General features: G+C 19.1%; 4 protein-coding genes across 4 annotated transcripts, besides 15 other annotated features; 1 reads left to right on the top strand and 3 right to left on the bottom strand. All coding sequences in view use genetic code 6, as the record gives it.

Annotated features, from left to right (window-relative positions):
* Nucleotides 1–1291: 1291 nt before the first annotated feature.
* Nucleotides 1292–1316: a microsatellite.
* Nucleotides 1317–1642: 326 nt separating this feature from the next.
* Nucleotides 1643–1688: a microsatellite.
* Nucleotides 1689–2395: 707 nt separating this feature from the next.
* Nucleotides 2396–2445: a microsatellite.
* Nucleotides 2446–2548: 103 nt separating this feature from the next.
* Nucleotides 2549–4325, bottom strand: IMG5_112560 (sec61 transport protein, putative). The gene is made up of 4 exons (XM_004034767.1): nt 4229–4325; nt 3893–4175; nt 2872–3849; nt 2549–2816 (listed from the first exon to the last, which is right to left on the bottom strand). Exons 1-4 carry the CDS (start codon nt 4298–4300, stop codon nt 2728–2730), a joined length of 1422 nt encoding a protein of 473 aa, XP_004034815.1. The 5' UTR covers nt 4301–4325; the 3' UTR covers nt 2549–2727.
* Nucleotides 4301–4337: a microsatellite.
* Nucleotides 4328–4371: a microsatellite.
* A 517-nt stretch (nt 4372–4888) lies between these two features.
* Nucleotides 4889–4947: a microsatellite.
* Nucleotides 4948–4999: 52 nt separating this feature from the next.
* Nucleotides 5000–5076: a microsatellite.
* Nucleotides 5077–5276: 200 nt separating this feature from the next.
* Nucleotides 5277–5337: a microsatellite.
* Nucleotides 5278–5307: a microsatellite.
* Nucleotides 5338–7269: 1932 nt separating the features above from the next.
* Nucleotides 7270–8385, top strand: IMG5_112570 (response regulator receiver domain protein; the record flags this gene model as incomplete). The annotated part of the gene is made up of 3 exons (XM_004034768.1): nt 7270–7497; nt 7945–8179; nt 8288–8385. The coding sequence occupies 3 exons, from the start codon at nt 7270–7272 to the stop codon at nt 8383–8385; spliced, it is 561 nt and encodes a 186-aa protein (XP_004034816.1).
* Nucleotides 8386–8592: 207 nt separating this feature from the next.
* Nucleotides 8593–8652: a microsatellite.
* Nucleotides 8653–9569: 917 nt separating this feature from the next.
* On the bottom strand, nt 9570–10750 carry IMG5_112580 (ubiquitin- hect domain protein, putative; the record flags this gene model as incomplete). The annotated part of the gene is made up of 2 exons (XM_004034769.1): nt 9570–9892; nt 10042–10750. 2 exons carry the CDS (start codon nt 10748–10750, stop codon nt 9570–9572), a joined length of 1032 nt encoding a protein of 343 aa, XP_004034817.1.
* Nucleotides 9940–9973: a microsatellite.
* A 1825-nt stretch (nt 10751–12575) lies between the features above and the next one.
* Nucleotides 12576–12667: a microsatellite.
* A 387-nt stretch (nt 12668–13054) lies between these two features.
* Nucleotides 13055–15866, bottom strand: IMG5_112590 (hypothetical protein). Its single transcript, XM_004034770.1, has 2 exons — nt 14842–15866; nt 13055–14748 (listed from the first exon to the last, which is right to left on the bottom strand). Exons 1-2 carry the CDS (start codon nt 15396–15398, stop codon nt 13089–13091), a joined length of 2217 nt encoding a protein of 738 aa, XP_004034818.1. The 5' UTR covers nt 15399–15866; the 3' UTR covers nt 13055–13088.
* Nucleotides 13704–13744: a microsatellite.
* Nucleotides 14782–14840: a microsatellite.
* Nucleotides 15328–15370: a microsatellite.
* Nucleotides 15867–16339: the final 473 nt, after the last annotated feature.

The raw sequence follows: 16339 nt of genomic DNA on the forward strand, positions 1-16339 counted from the left end.
TCTTCTGGAATAAGTGAATTTCTAGTAATAGTGCCTGGTATATCCCCATCATTATTAATATTATATGCATAAATTATCTTCGAAATATCCAAATTGACTCTCAAAGAGATTGGAATAATACTTGAAAATAATAAAACAAACCTAAAATACTCAATAAGCCAATTACGCCCAAATCCTTTAAAAAGAATAATCAAAAAAGCTAATCCACACATTAAAAAAAAGCACAATTTACATAATTTATTTAACTCCATATCTACTAAACACATTTTATTTCTTACTTTTCTTGTATTCATATTACTTCGTGTTTCTTTTCCTATATTAATAATTATTCCTACAACTTATCCTGCTGCTAAATAGCTGTTTGCCCACATAGTATTTTATAAAGAAAGTGACTCTTTGTATCCCTCTTAGGCCCCTTATTCTAATTTAAAAACTCCATTGAATTTATAAATGTCTAATCTTGGTATTTCGACATTCAAACACCCTCTTAATGTAAAAAGATTAGCGTTTTATTCATACTAATGAGTATATTATATCGGCTTTCTCAATTTCCAGTCTGTTTCTCCATCCAATTAATCCGTCCTTATAAAAACAGTTCCTTCATTAGGCTAATTAGTACTTATTAATACTAAATCAGCAGGTACTCTTTAATTTGCATGTACTTCTATTAAATCACCCACCTTAAGTTCCTTACTTGCGATCTAAATAATTCCTTCTCTTCTACGAACAGTATATTTTTTATCGTTTTATTCTTTATCTCGTTTATATCGTTTTATATCATCATAAGCTTCCTTTATTATAGAGAGTAAAAGAACAAAAATTAGAGGGGCGATATATGAAAACAAAAAACCTACTTTTAAAATTGGGATGAATTATGTCAAAGAAATGACCAAAAAAAAAAGATTAAAAAAATATTTGAATTGATTATATAATACTTTCGGAAAAAAATTCCTTATTGTATATTTTTGGTTATTTATTTCATTTGTGGTAATTTAAGGAGGGTATACAGTCCCATCTATGTATATTATGCTCTCTTCTTGAGAAATTTATCCATTATTTTATTAATATTCTTCCAAACCTTTGTATAAGGGCTCATCTGTTCCTAATTAGTCTTAATTTAAAAGAGGTTCATGGGCATCGGATATTGCAGATGATCTTCTTATATTTGATAGTTGGAACATGTATATTATTTTATATTTATAAATATTTTTGATATACTTTAATAATTTATTTTTATTTATATATTATTATTAACATTTTTTTTTCAATATTAAGTTTTTTATTGTGTTATTTTTTTCTTTTTCTTTTTTCTTTTTTTGGTTAAGAACAAATGAAAAATATAAATATTTAATTCTAATATGAATTTATATTTTTTTCTGAATTTTGATTTTTAAATATTTTTATTTTATCTTTTTTATATAACATAAAATTATAGATTATCAAATTAAAATTTTTACATTATTTTAAATATATTAGTAATGTTTTTTAATAATGAATTTAATAATATATAGAATACTAAATAATAAATAAAAAGGATATTGATAAATTTTTATAAAACTAAATTATTATATTAATATTAATCAAAAAATAATTTTTATTTTTGATATAAATAATAAAGGAATATTACATAAAATTTATTAAAATAAAAATTAATTGATATCTATATAAAAATTAATTGATATTTATATTTTTTTTTCATATTGTTTTTTTTTTTTTAAGAACCGATTAACATAAAAAAGAAGGCGATAAATAATAAATAGACTTTAATTTTTTTGATTTGTTATAAAAAATAAGATTTGTTATAAAAAATTAAAATAATAATAATATATTTAAATTATATATAATAGAATATTTATAAACAATAAAAAAACAAAATTAGTGTTAAGGTTATATGGAAATACATATAATTAAGATTATAAAATATAATAGGAGTTGACTTTAGAATCTATTAATTATAAATAAATAATTGAAAAAAAAAAAAAAATTATGGAGTAAAGCCTGATAGAAAATATTTAATAAACAATTAGCATTAACCCACACTTATTTCAATATTAAGGTATATTTTATTTAGGAATAGATTCAAAAGACTAATTCTTATGATTAAATGAGGTATTAAGTTGATTAAAAGAAAAAAGCAAATTTTGAAGAAGCATAAAAAATTTGGTAAAAAAATCAATATGAAATATTTAAAAATTTCATCTTTTGATAACTAATATGAAGACTAAAGTTTATGTGATTAAAATTAGCAGAAAAATATAAATATATAAGAATTTAAATAAAAGACATAATAATTAAATTTTGATAAAAATATAAAGTTTATAAATATAATATGATTATATATATATATATATATATTTAATATTATTTATTATTCAAGATTTTTATTTTAATATGATTATTAATTTTTATAATATTTTTTTTATTATTTTTTAATTATTTTTTTTAATTTCATAATTTTATGTTAACGTTTTTATTGAAAATATTAAAAATTTATAAATTATTTTTTTAAACAAACAAATAATATTTAAATCTATTTTAAATATTTTTGTTTTTTTTACAAAATATATAAAAAATTTAAATTTAAAACAGAAATAAAAAAAAATAAAGGAAAAAATAATTTTTTCTTATTATAAAATGAAAATATAAAAAATCTACTTTTTTTTTTATTAAACAATTAAAAAAACATATTTTTAAAAAAAGATAAAAATAATATTAAAAAAAAAAAACTCAAAATTCTAAAGTTCCTTATTCTTTTTCTTTTTTGAATTATTCAAAGTAACCATAAACAATATTAACAGCAAGCAAAATACCAGTACCTATTTAAAAAATAATAAAAATTTAATAAAAACAATTTTTTTTTTTATTAAATACCTGATCCAATAACTCCCATGAAATCAGCAACAATGGTAAGTGCACCGACACACATACCACCAAAAGTGGCAGCAATAGGAATATATCTAGCAAGGTGTTTTTTAAGTCCTACTTCTCTAGAACCAATAAGACTCATTCCTTATTCTTTTAATTATTTAGCGACATCTCTAACAGAAGATCCTGAAACTTCGATCCAAGTCTTAGAGAAGATAGCACAAGAAGTAAGTACAAAAGCAACATAAAGGATAGTATGTAAAGGATCGCTAATAGTTTCATAAAGTCCTCTTGGTGGAGAAAGATAATAGACTAGACCTCCAGAAGGTACAAAGTGATTTCCACCAGCTTCAACTTATTACCATCTTCCCAATAATCCAACAAGGAAATTTCCAGAGAATTACTTATATAGCATTTAGGAGAAGAAATAAAGATTAGATACAAGAGCAGTTTACAAAATAATAGGCATGTTAGATGTGTAGAATAGTTTTATAGGATAAGATTAGATTTGTCCAGCTACTCTATTATTTTTAATTGAAATATCAACCTTGAATCCTTGGAAATAAATCACAACCAAGAAAATAACTGCAGTGGATAATAAATTGCTTATATTAGGAAGTCCTGATCTATAAAAGGCATTTTATAAAGCATGCAATTTATTTGGCATAAAAATGAGACTATGGAATAAGTTTATCATAGCTCCTTCATATTATTCTCCACTTTCTGATGGATATGTGATTGGAGAAAATGATTTCCAAAGTAATGTCTCACAAATATTAATTGCTATAAATAATGAAATTGCAGAATTTCCTAATCCATGTCCTTTAGATAAAAGATCATCTAACATTAAAACAATCACTCCTGCGAATGTTAATTATAAAACTATCAATATAGCATTTCCACTACCTACTTTTTCAATATCACCATACATTCCACTCCATACATAAGCTGCTGCTTCACAGAATCCAATAATAAGACCCAAAACTATTATATATAAATTAATATTTTATTTTTTTATAAATTTTACGTTTTTAAGCTCCTTCAAATAAAGCTTTTTCAGATTTAACATTCTAGTCAATTTCTATTATTTTAGCTCCTACAATTAATTACATAACCATACCAGCAGTTACTATAGGAGAAATTCCTAATTCCATAATTGTTCCTCTGTTTGAAGCTAGAATTACTCTTAACCAGTAAAAAGGATCTGATGAGGAGTTAGATACAACTCCATATAAAGGAATTTAGCAAGCTACCAAATATATTAATATTACTATAATAGTCCACATGGCTCTACTTCTAAATGGAACAATCTTTTTATTTTTATTGAAATTTAAGTTAAAAAAAAGTATTTTTTATTATTTACCTTAGTTATAGGATTTTCTACTTCAGGAATAAGTGCCATTACAGGCGATAACATATTTAATATTTTACTCATTTATATTTTTTTTATAATATTTTTTTTTATATTATATATAAATATATTAATATATAATAAATATATATATATGAATCTTTAAAGCAATTTATATGTTTATTTTTTTATTAACCAAAACACGTGTTTATATTTATTTATTTTATAAAGCAAATTTATAAAAATAAATAATTTTTATTTAATAAAATAGTCTATTTTAATTATTACATGAGTAGTAAATAAAACGCATATTCCTTAATTTTTATAATGCGAAGTAAATTAAATTTCTCAATAATTAATAATTTATGACTTTTTTTTTTATATATATATATTTAAACAAATAAAATTTTTATTTAAAAAAAAAAATATTAATTATTTTAAATTGAAAAGTTTTTAACTAAAAATCTATATTATTTTTGAAATCTTAATAAATTAGAAAATATAAAAATATTGGTATTTAATATAAATTGATGTAAATGATTAAAAATCTAATAAAAAAATTTCATTTTTTAAAATAAATAAAATTAGAAATATTATATTTTTATTTAATTTATTAAGATTAAAACTAAAAATATAATCATTAAGGCATTATTAATAAAAAAATACAATAAGTAAAAAAAATATTTAATTTATATTTAAAGTAAATATTTTATTTATTTATTAATAAAAAAAGTTTGATTATTATATAAATAAAATTAAATTAAAAATCTAAAATAAAATAGGTATTAAAATAAAAACAAAATATTATAAATAAAAATAATTATATTCATTTATAAAAAAATTTATATAAAATATAAAATTTAAATTTTAATTAATTAATAAATAAATATAAATTACATTTCATATTATATTATATTAAAAATATTATGTCATAATATTATCATTTATAAGGATAATATATATTTATTTAAATAATTTTAAAATTAAAAATAAAAGAAAAACATATATATATTTTTTAATATTATAAAAAATTTATCAATTATTTATATATAAAATATAAATATATATATATATTTATATTTATATATTTAAATTATTTATGTATTTATGTATTATATATTACAAATATTTTTTTTTTTTTAATTAAAATTTAATTATTATAAATTTTAAATCTTTTATTATTTAATTAATTTAATTAAATTTATTCTATTTTCATAAATAAGAAATAAAAATAATCAAAAAATTTAAAAGAAATAAATATATTATGTTTTATATTAAAAATAAAATTCTTCTTTTTTTTTAAAACAAATAATAAATACAAATAATTATAAAATTAAATATAATATGTAATGTTTTGATTAGACGAAAAAAATTTTTTTTTTAAAACATTTAAAATTATTAGTCTTAATAACAAACTAAATAACATTATAAATAAAGTTAAAATTAAATAACAATCTTGAATATTTCACAAATATTTCTAATATTTTACTTATATTAAATTTGCTTTGTATCTACTTTAATCTTTATTGTATAGAAATTCATAAAAAAAAACAACAAGGTTAATAAATAAATAGTTAAAAAGGGATATTATTATTATTTTTAAATATGCATTTATTGCTTTTTGTATTTATATGTTTTTAAAACAGCCGTTAAATGATAATATACAATTAAACTCAAAGTATATTTATTATATTATTGTACATAAGTAAATATACTAACATATTTATAAAATATAAGAATACTTTTATAGTTTTAATTTGTGAATTAATAGTCATTTTTTTTTTCTTTATAAATAATTTTGTGAAAAACTGTTATTTGATTGTATTAACACAGCAGCTTTTTTATTTTATTTAAACGAAAAAAACATATATTATAATAAAAAGTAAACTGATTAATAAATTTAAATGGATAAACATTTATAATCGATTTTAAAAATAACAAATAATAATGAAATAGAGACGAATATTCATGATAAAAGGTATTCAATCTTTAGTTTAAGCAAAAAATTCATAAACCTTTATAAGAAAATAAATTTTCAAGAAAACTAATTTAAATAATAAATATTAACATCACATCCAAAGATTAACTTTTAAACAATAAACGAAACTTTTTTCAATAATTTTGCATTTTTTGTTTTAGATAACTAAGCTTAAGTGATTTATTAAAATTAAAAATTAAATGAATTATTTGAAACTAATTAAATTAACTATATGTTCTTAACTGAAATAAAAATAAGGAAATTTTCAGGTGAATCTTTCTAAAAAATAAACAAAAAATTTAACGAAAAAAAATTTAGTATTGATTCCGAACTTTAAAAATTCCTTTGTTAAAAGCAAGAAAACATCACTTTATATTAATTAACAATTGATTTATAAAATTTACTATTGGAAGAGAGTAATTTTGAACTAGAAATATACGAATTCTCTTATAAATCTTAAGAAATTATATAATATATTAAATTTTATATAAACTTTATATAAAAAAATTCTTAAAAGAGCTATTAAATATGTCAATTTATCTAAAATAAATAAAGAGAAATCCATATAAAATAAAAAGCATGTGAAAGCACTCTAAACACCTCCATTAGAAGTCTTTCACATGAGTTCGGGACTTTAATAAATATAATAAATATTTTAACTGAAAACGCATTAGAAGATGAAAATATTCCAGTTTAATTTAAAAATGAATATTTCAGATAAATAAATACTAATTGTTAATTACTTATTGGCTTCATTGAAGATATGAAGACTTATTAATAAATAATTTCAGCACAATTTTTATTCAAAAAAAGGCTTTTTGACATCCGAAAAGCTATCTTTGAAATAGCAGAGTTATTTAAAGTCTAACTAAAGTTTAAAAATATTAATTTTTAAATTTAATTTTAACAAAACATAAAAACTTTAATTATTTCCGATTTTTAACTAATTCAATAAATTATCAAAAATTTGATTTCAAATTCTATAAGGTTTACTGAACAAGGTTTTATTTAAATAACTGTCCAAAAACACACATAAAATAAGCTTAAAATAACCATAGAAGACTCTGGTATAGGAATGCTCCCAGAAGAACTTAATAGACTCGAATAAATGATGGAAAATGGCTTCAGTTAGGAAAAAATATCCCAAAATTCAGTTGGATTTGGCCTTGGGTTATATATGTCAAACACTTATGCCCGAAAACTAACTTTCGAAAATGAAAAGAAATCTCTTTTTTTCGATTCTGAAAAAGGCAAAGGTTTAAAATGCTGGTTTTTTATTGAAGATATGAATAATATTGAAAAAGTAAACGAATAAAAACGTTAAAGAAAGCTTCTTTTTTCTTTAAAATCGAAATCAAACGAAGATGTTAAAATATCACCTTTTGTGTTATTTTAAAAGAAAAAAATGCTTTCCAAATCAGATTTTGAAAGTGAATAATCTCCTTTTTTAAAAAGCTTCGTAAATAAAAAAATCGGGCTTTTACGGAACTAAAAAAAGCACACATTTACCCAAACATAATAAAAAAATTAAAATAATAAATTTTAGTCTTTAAATAATTTCAATTTTTAATTACAAAATAAACTTGATTTTGATTTCGAATAGTTTTAATTTGATTATAGGGTTACCCTAGATGAAATTAAGGCTTCCTAGAAAGAAATAACTTAAAAAAATATAAAAAATAACCTTCTTTTGGAAATTGATGAAGAAAAAAATATTATTAATAAACCAAATTGTTAATCTATATTCTAGAACATTAAAAACGTTAAAAAAATTCTAATAGTTGATGATGAACCTTTCAATGTTTTTGTACTTAAAGGCCTTTTTAAAACTCTTGGATTAGAAAAGTATGTAATTGAAGCTTTTAATGGTAAATAAGCTATTGAATAAATTATTTATTAAGCCAGTATGAAATGTAAAAGAAATGAAGAAAAAGGGTATAAAATCGGAATTATTATTATGGATGTTAATATGCCTGTTTTAGACGGTATATAGGCTACTAAATTTATAAAAAATATGTATTTTAATGGAGATATTAAATATTTACCAAAAATAATTGGATATACAGCTTTTTGTGATCTATAAACTAAATAAGATTGTTTAAATGCTGGAATGGATGCAGTTTTGACAAAACCTTCTTAAAGAGATAATTTGATTTCTGTAATTGAATAGTTTTATTTAAATTAATGTTGAATTTTATTTATTTTTTGTAAATTTAATATATAAATATATTAAATTTATTATTTATACATTATAATTTAATTATTTTTATTATAAAAAAAAATATTGGTATTTATGTTTGATTACTACAAATAGTTAATAAAAAGAACTATAAATTTTTAATAATATATATAATACTTCATGTTAAATATCGAAATCATTATTATAAAATTAGTATGGTATATATATATATATATATATATATATATATATATATATATATATATATATATATATATAAAGAATAACATAAATTTTATAATGAAAAAAGATAAAGAATTATATAACAAAAAGAGCCCATTAATAAATTTATAGAAAAAAATTCTTATCCAATAAATGAAAATACATTTAATTGAAAAATATGTATTTAGTTTAAAATGTAAAAAATAGGAGCTTTCAATAATAAATTATACAATTTTTTACTTAGAAATATAAAATAGACTTTTTATAAAATAAAATTAATGTAAATTTCTAATGATTAAATTGATTATTTTTAACGGATTAGTCTAAAATTCTCTTTAATTTTAAAAAGTTTAATAATAAGAAGAAGATAATACATTAATAAATTAGTAATTATATCAAAGAAATACAGATTATAAATATTTGATTAAAAATAATAATATGAAATTGATTTAATATATTAAATATTATCGGAAATACTAAAAATAGAAAAAGTATATTAATTAATAATGTAAAGTAAATGGTATATATTTTTAAGAAGATTCGGATATTTATATTGCTTTCATTAAAATTTTTATGAAATAAGGAAATCGCATATTGTGATAATTATAAATATAAAAAGTAGTTTTTGTATTTAATTAATGGAATATTGAGGAAGAAAAAGCAATAGAAAATTATAAAAAAAAAGAGGTCTTAAATAAAAAATATAGAATATATAAATTAAATAAATAAGAAGTTAAATTAAATAATCAATATCCAATAATTAAAAGAATGAACTTAAAAAATAATAGAATGAAAAAATAAAATAAAAATATTCTATTAAATTTTATAAGAATTTAATATAATTAAAAATAGCAGTTTTAAAAGGCTATATTATCAGTAAGTTATAAATATAAAAAGAAAAATAATCATAATTGTGAATAAATTTTTGAAATAAATAAAAAATTAATTATATTAAATTATTTATATTTTTATATTCATGCTAATTCAAATCCAGAAGATTCAAATAAAGCTTTCCTTAAGGCATCCTCAAGTCTTTCTTTTGAAAAATAATTTGGTAAATCTATTTAATTTCCACATGTATGTGCTACAGGTAATCTATCTGTCCTTAAAGTTAATGATATTGTTATTGGAAATTGTTTAAAACCACCATATGGCAGATTCATACTTCCTGTTATGAAAAATACAAAACATGATTTTTCATAATTATTAAATGTTTCTAATATTTCAAACAACCAAATTATTTGCTTGTCATTTTTTGTATATCCATCTAATGTTATATTTTCTTTCAATTCTTAAACTATTTAAAAATATTAATATATTAATATATATAAAAATATAAAAACTTATATATATATATATATATATATATATTTATATAAAAATATAATAATTTTTTTTATTTTATTGTCTATTAATTTTATATATATATTTGAGAATTTTTATTACTTGAAATTTCAGGACTTCCACTAAAAATAAATTAAAGCATTTATTCGTCTAGAATATATATGAAATCTGAAGAAACAATTTCTTCAAATCCTGTAATTAAAGCATATGATTAATAATATATTTCTCTAATAAGTTGAGAATGGCAGATTTATTTCACATATTTTTTTTTATTCTAATCATTTATTTTTATATTTTTTCCGTTCTATTCTAATTCAATTTCTATATTTTATCCTCCAAACTACTTAATATATCTAAAGTAATATATATATAACATGTAAAATATATAAAAAATACGTAAAAGAATGCTCGAAAATATCATCAATAGAATTTTATAACATCCAATTTAAATTTTAATAATATTCAGGGTCAATTTCTTCTAAATCAGAAATAAAAATTTTTTTTTCAAAAAAAGTTTTATAAAAGGAACCGCGAAATTGGCTTAAACCGCATGATTTTCAATAAAAGCTCTTCCTAATAAAATTCCCAAAAATTTAAAAATAACTAAATGATTAGGTATCAAAAACGAAAAAGGATTCGGCATATACGTATAATTCTTCTTATTTTATATAAATAAACCGAAATCCGGATTCAATAATTTACTAAAAATTAAACTAAACCATTCTCTTCTTGGCCCTCCTTCATCTACTCCTTATTCATCTAAATTTTAATAATATAAATAAATATTAATGATATTAGTTTACTTTTCCATTTAATATATAAAGTATTTAAACACAAAGACTCTAATTTTAGATTAAGAACAGCCGGAACACTTTCCTAAATAATAAATTCTCGATTAATTCTCAAAGTCTAACTTTAACTAGATGCATAATTCATATTTTTTTTAACTCTCTATTTAGTTTAGCTTATAATAATTTATTTTTTCAAATTTAAGCTATATTTAGCATTTAAATTTTTCAATGGAAACTAAATTAACCCCGCAAATTCATACTAGAATTTCGAAACGCAACAAAAAACTGCATTTTATAACCTTAAAAAAAAAAACTCAAAAATCCCTTTAAATGTTTTATTTTTCAAGCTAGAATTAATCAAACATTCGCAAAAAGCATTTTCTTCATTTTCCATATTATTGCTATTATTTTTTTATAATGAAATATTTTCAGATTCAATTTATTTTAGTTATAAATTTTCTAATAAAGGGGAATTTTCTTCCTCTTTTTCTTCCACTTTTATATTCAAAAACTTATATAAATAAAACAAAGATTAATAAATTTTCACAAAATACTAATAAAACGTAAAAAAGCGAATATATTTATCATTTTAAAGAATTCCCTATTATATCGTATGTTAATAATAGAATGAAAAAATCACTACATTCTCAAATATTTGTAATATATTGCTTTCCTTTAGTAAATCTTCGAATTTTTCCTTTAAAAAATTGCAATAAAGGCTTATTTTTTCAGGATCTTCCATATATTTTTATTATAAAAGGAGTTTAAAAATTTATTTAATATACTTTATGAAATTAAAGAGCATCAAACATTTACACTAAATGCTTTCTAGTTATTTATTAAGCTATTATTTTAACATATTATCGAAAAACTCTCTCTCTTAAGTATCAAAATTAGCAAAATCTTTCTCTTTCATTTACTCATATAGGTTTTTAATTGTCTAAACGAGCAAAGTAGATATAGGAGTCAAAGAAATTGGTATATTTTTTCCAAGTTGTAAAAGGAAAATCAAAATTTACTCATGTTAAGTGCAAAAAACGAGATTTTTTTCAAAGAAAATATACTATCTTTTCTTAAAATAAGTGCTTTTGAAATCATTTAAATAGATTTAAGCCATTATTTATTACATATTTTCAGTTCTTATAAGTTATTTTTGAATTTCATGTGTATTAGTAAGCATATTTCGAGGTAAAAAAGGTAAAATACATTCAGGAATGAAAAACTAATTCCTATCTAAATATAAAAACAATAAATTTATGAAAGCCTTATAATTATATTTAAAAGATTTTTAAGTATTTATGCTTTTTAAAAGTCCATTTATTTTAATAAAAGATTATAATTATTAAATAAGGGATTTTTCAAAGAAAAATTCGAAGATATATTCATTATTTTATATAAGAATACTAAGAAAAGAAAAGATCTTATTTATTGATTTATAATTTTTAGATATTTTTGGAAGATTTTCGATTAATATTTTTGAGAAATATTCACGATTTTTACAGTTATGAAGGAAAAGTAGGTAGAAATCAAATTATTCGGGATTTATTTCAGCTTAATTATATATATTTTCATCTGATTTTGAAAAAAAAAGAATGTTTTAAGCAAAATCGATTAATTCGGTTGGAAACTCAATTAGTTAATTTAAAAAATCATCAGTAAAAATGTGCATTAAATGCCATTTTTAAAATTTTATTTATAGCTTAGTATTATATGCTCCGCTGCTATATACATTAAATGATTTATTTTTAATTAAAGTTTCATCAGTTACTTCAGTATATAAGTAATTGAATTCTTTTAAGAAATCATAAAAATCTACTAAAGGAGAATTTTATTAAAAAATCTAAGTATTATTAGGAGAATTTTAATTATTTTTAGGCGAAGTTTGATTATTATTAGGCGAAGTTTAATTATTTTTAGGCGAAGTTTAATCATTATTATTATTATTAGGTAAATTCAATGTTTTATTTGAAGTACTTTAAATTACTTTTTATAAAAAAGATGACGTTTGTTATTTAGATTTCGGAAAAATATAGGAGTTTCGATTTATAAAAAGACTATCTAATGATGATTGTAGAATTGCTTTATTAGAATCATATTCTTAAATAAGAAAATATTTAAACAAATATTCATCTTTAAAAGAAACATTAAATAACGAAAAAAAATCTTTAACAATTTCGAAGTCGTTTTTAATCAAATTTTAAATAAGAATTGAGTCGTTTTCATATAAATAAGTTCCCGCTTTATAAAAGGAAAGATTTTCTAATATTTTTTTCATTATTCGAACTTATTAATGCTCTTCTACTATTTCGTTTTTTATTTTTTCGATATCTTCCATAAATACATCTTTAATAAGCTTTATCAAAATCTTCTTATTTTTCGAATTTTTAATTAGATTTATTATTTATTTGTTTTTTTCTATATTTAAAAATTCTTCACTATCTTCCTCTGTTTCTTCTACACTTTTTTTTTTTTAAATACTAGTATTTTCTTCTTCTTTTCTTTTCTAATTTAAATTCTATTTTTCTTTACTTCCCTTTTTAATTGAAGAAACTTTCTTTTTTTATTTTTTAGATGAACTATTAACTTAGCTATCTTCAAAATCTTCCAAATCCTATACCAAAACAGATATTTCAAACAATTCCTTATATAAAACGAATTTCTCATAAATAATTTTACTATATAAATTGATTAAAAATCCACTTAAATTTGCCTAATTTATAACAAATTATGAATACGTATTTTTCCATTTATTTCTATAATAAGCATTTAATTTTTTAATTTCATAAACATGCTCTTTTTTGAGATTTTAATACTATATTTATTAAGCTACCACTTTTATATATGTTTAACTGCTTATTTTTGCTTATTAAACGAATCCTAATTTACTCTATTATGTATAGTTTATTTAAAATACGGGTCCTTCTGCTTTTCCTTTTCCTTAAAACTCATTTAAGTGTTCATTTTTCGTTCTGTTTTTTTTTATGAGTTTTATTGTTTTTTTTATTCATTTTATTATAAATTATCCTCTTATAAAAATTCGAAGTCTTATTAATTTATAATAGGGGTTTATTCTTAAAAAGTTTCTTTTTTGTTTTTTTAAGAATAATCAATGCAATTATGATTTTCATTTTGAAAGATAAAATTTAGCACATCAAAAAAATGCGAAAAATCTGCATTTTATGAATAAAAAAGTTATTTTATTTCTCTTCCAAATATATAAATTTAATAAGCGTCTTTTTAATTTTATTTAAAGACATTTTTTAAAATCTAGTTTATATAATTATTATATAAAACGGCATAAATTTAAGGCAAATTTAAAAAAGAAAATAAATTCTCATCTTTTTTTCCCAAAAAAAGCATTTTCATTAGTATTTTTTCCAAAAACTCCTTCATGTTTTCATTATTTTTCTTTTCGAAAAATCTAAAATAGCTCCCACTTTCAAAAAGACATTCCAAAACTTATAAATACAGCATTAATTTTTCATATTTTTCGATTTTGATGAATATTTTCTCAACAATTTTCTCACTTTTTCTCATATATTTTTCCCAATATTTTTCTAACAAATCTAAATTATGCTTTTATATATAAACACTCACAAAAAACTAAACTATGAATTACTTGCAGTTTCCCAAGCTATCTTTTAACATAAAATCAACAAAAATTTTCCTATATTTCTTCTCCTGAGTCATTATTTCAGACAAACATGGGTAATATATGAATAAATTTTACATTATTTAACCAAAAACATATTTATTCATTACTTTTGTATTTATATTTTCCCAATTTAACTCATCATAATCTTACAAAAATTCTTTTTTTTGTTCATTTTTCGAGCAAATTTCATAAAGTTAATTAAATAGGCACTTCTCTTATTCCGTAAACTAATAAATATAATGAAATTTTCTCTAATAATCTGGCTTTAATTTACACTCTAACTTCTTTTTATTTCTTCTTTCAATTATACATATTTTCTTGAACACCTTGACTACATCTTTAGGACCTTTTGAACATAAATTCCTAAAAAAAATTTAATTCAGATAATAAATCTCGTATAAATATATATATTATATATATATATAAATAGATATATATATATATAAATATATATACTTAAAATCTTATTAAAATTAACTTATATCAATATTATGATATAATAAAAATCTTTATTTAATCAAAAAATATTTAATAGAAAATTCTAATGTATACAGATATAAATCCTTATGATTTAAAACTTCATAAATAATACTAAAAATCTACAAGCTTAAAGTCTATCTGAAATTTTCATTTATCTAACAAATATATTTACAGATGAAAATTACTTTTTTTTCAATTAAAAGCTTAATAGAAATTTCTCTTTTAATTAAAATAAGCATTAGGGATATATTTAATACTTTGTTAGCAACATTAAATAGAATATTGTTTATTTTTAAGTCATAAGATTTATTAAAAGTCTCAAAAAGTTTCAAAATAAACTCCAAAACACAAAAATAGTCTTCCACATCTTCATCTTCCTTAATGTTTTCTTAATTTAACATTCCAAATAATTAATTTGAAAGACTTAGACCTAAATTAGCTTTTTATTCATTTGAAAATCCCTAAAAAATACTCTCTTTAATTTAAAAAATATCATATTTAATTTCTTTAACATTATTATTATTTAGATACATAATTTTTATTTCTTTTTCGAAAAAAAACTTAAAAATTCATTTTTTTTCTAATAATAAAAGTCAAAATTTTTACCTAAAAAAATTTTCAAAGCACAATTATCATTTAATTTATAATTTTTTCGAATTTCGATTAAAAAAGAATCCATAAATACCTCAGAAATTTCTTAATTTAGATATTATGATTAATTACTATTAACTTTTTAAAAAAGAAACGGAAAAATATCATTACTTTCTCCCAATTTATTAATAACTCTTACAATTTCTACAGTATATGTTTTCATTTTTATCAATTATTAAGCATCCACATTTCCCTATATTTTAAGAAAATTAAAAATTTCCATAAAAATTAACTAAAAGCATTTCATTAAACTAGCCATTTTATTTTTAACATATTAAACACCTCCCTAAATATCCTAAAAATAGTCCAAAACAACTCCCGTATCTTTAAAAATATCCAAAAAGCACTCAAATATAGAATCATCTTTTAAAAAAAAAAACTATTACGTTTTATTATTTTCTCCAAAAGAAAATGCATTTTTGAAAATTTAATTTACAATTTTTAACTAAAAAGTATCCCAAAACATTAAATTATCGATTTTTTCTTATTTTAAATATAAATAAGTATTACAAATTCTAACCGAATCTAAAAAAAGGAAAGAATCTTCATTTATTTTTAACTAACTTAATTTTGCATTAATATCTTTTTTATTTCCGCATTTATTTAAGTTCTAAAAAAATCGAATTTTTTTAAAAATGCTAATTTTGGCTTCATTCTTTTATTAAAAATTCATCTTTTACATTTCTTCCTTTAAATATATCTTTTTTAGTACTTTTTAATATCTTAAAAGTTCATTTTTCATTTAATTTGTTGTTTTTTCTAATATTTATTCATATTTTTCATCCAAAAAAACATTCAAATGTTATTTTTTATTAGAAAAATT

The sequence above is a fragment of the Ichthyophthirius multifiliis genome (assembly GCF_000220395.1).
Source record: "Ichthyophthirius multifiliis unplaced genomic scaffold scaff_1120509250918, whole genome shotgun sequence".
Classification (NCBI taxonomy): domain Eukaryota; phylum Ciliophora; class Oligohymenophorea; order Hymenostomatida; genus Ichthyophthirius; species Ichthyophthirius multifiliis.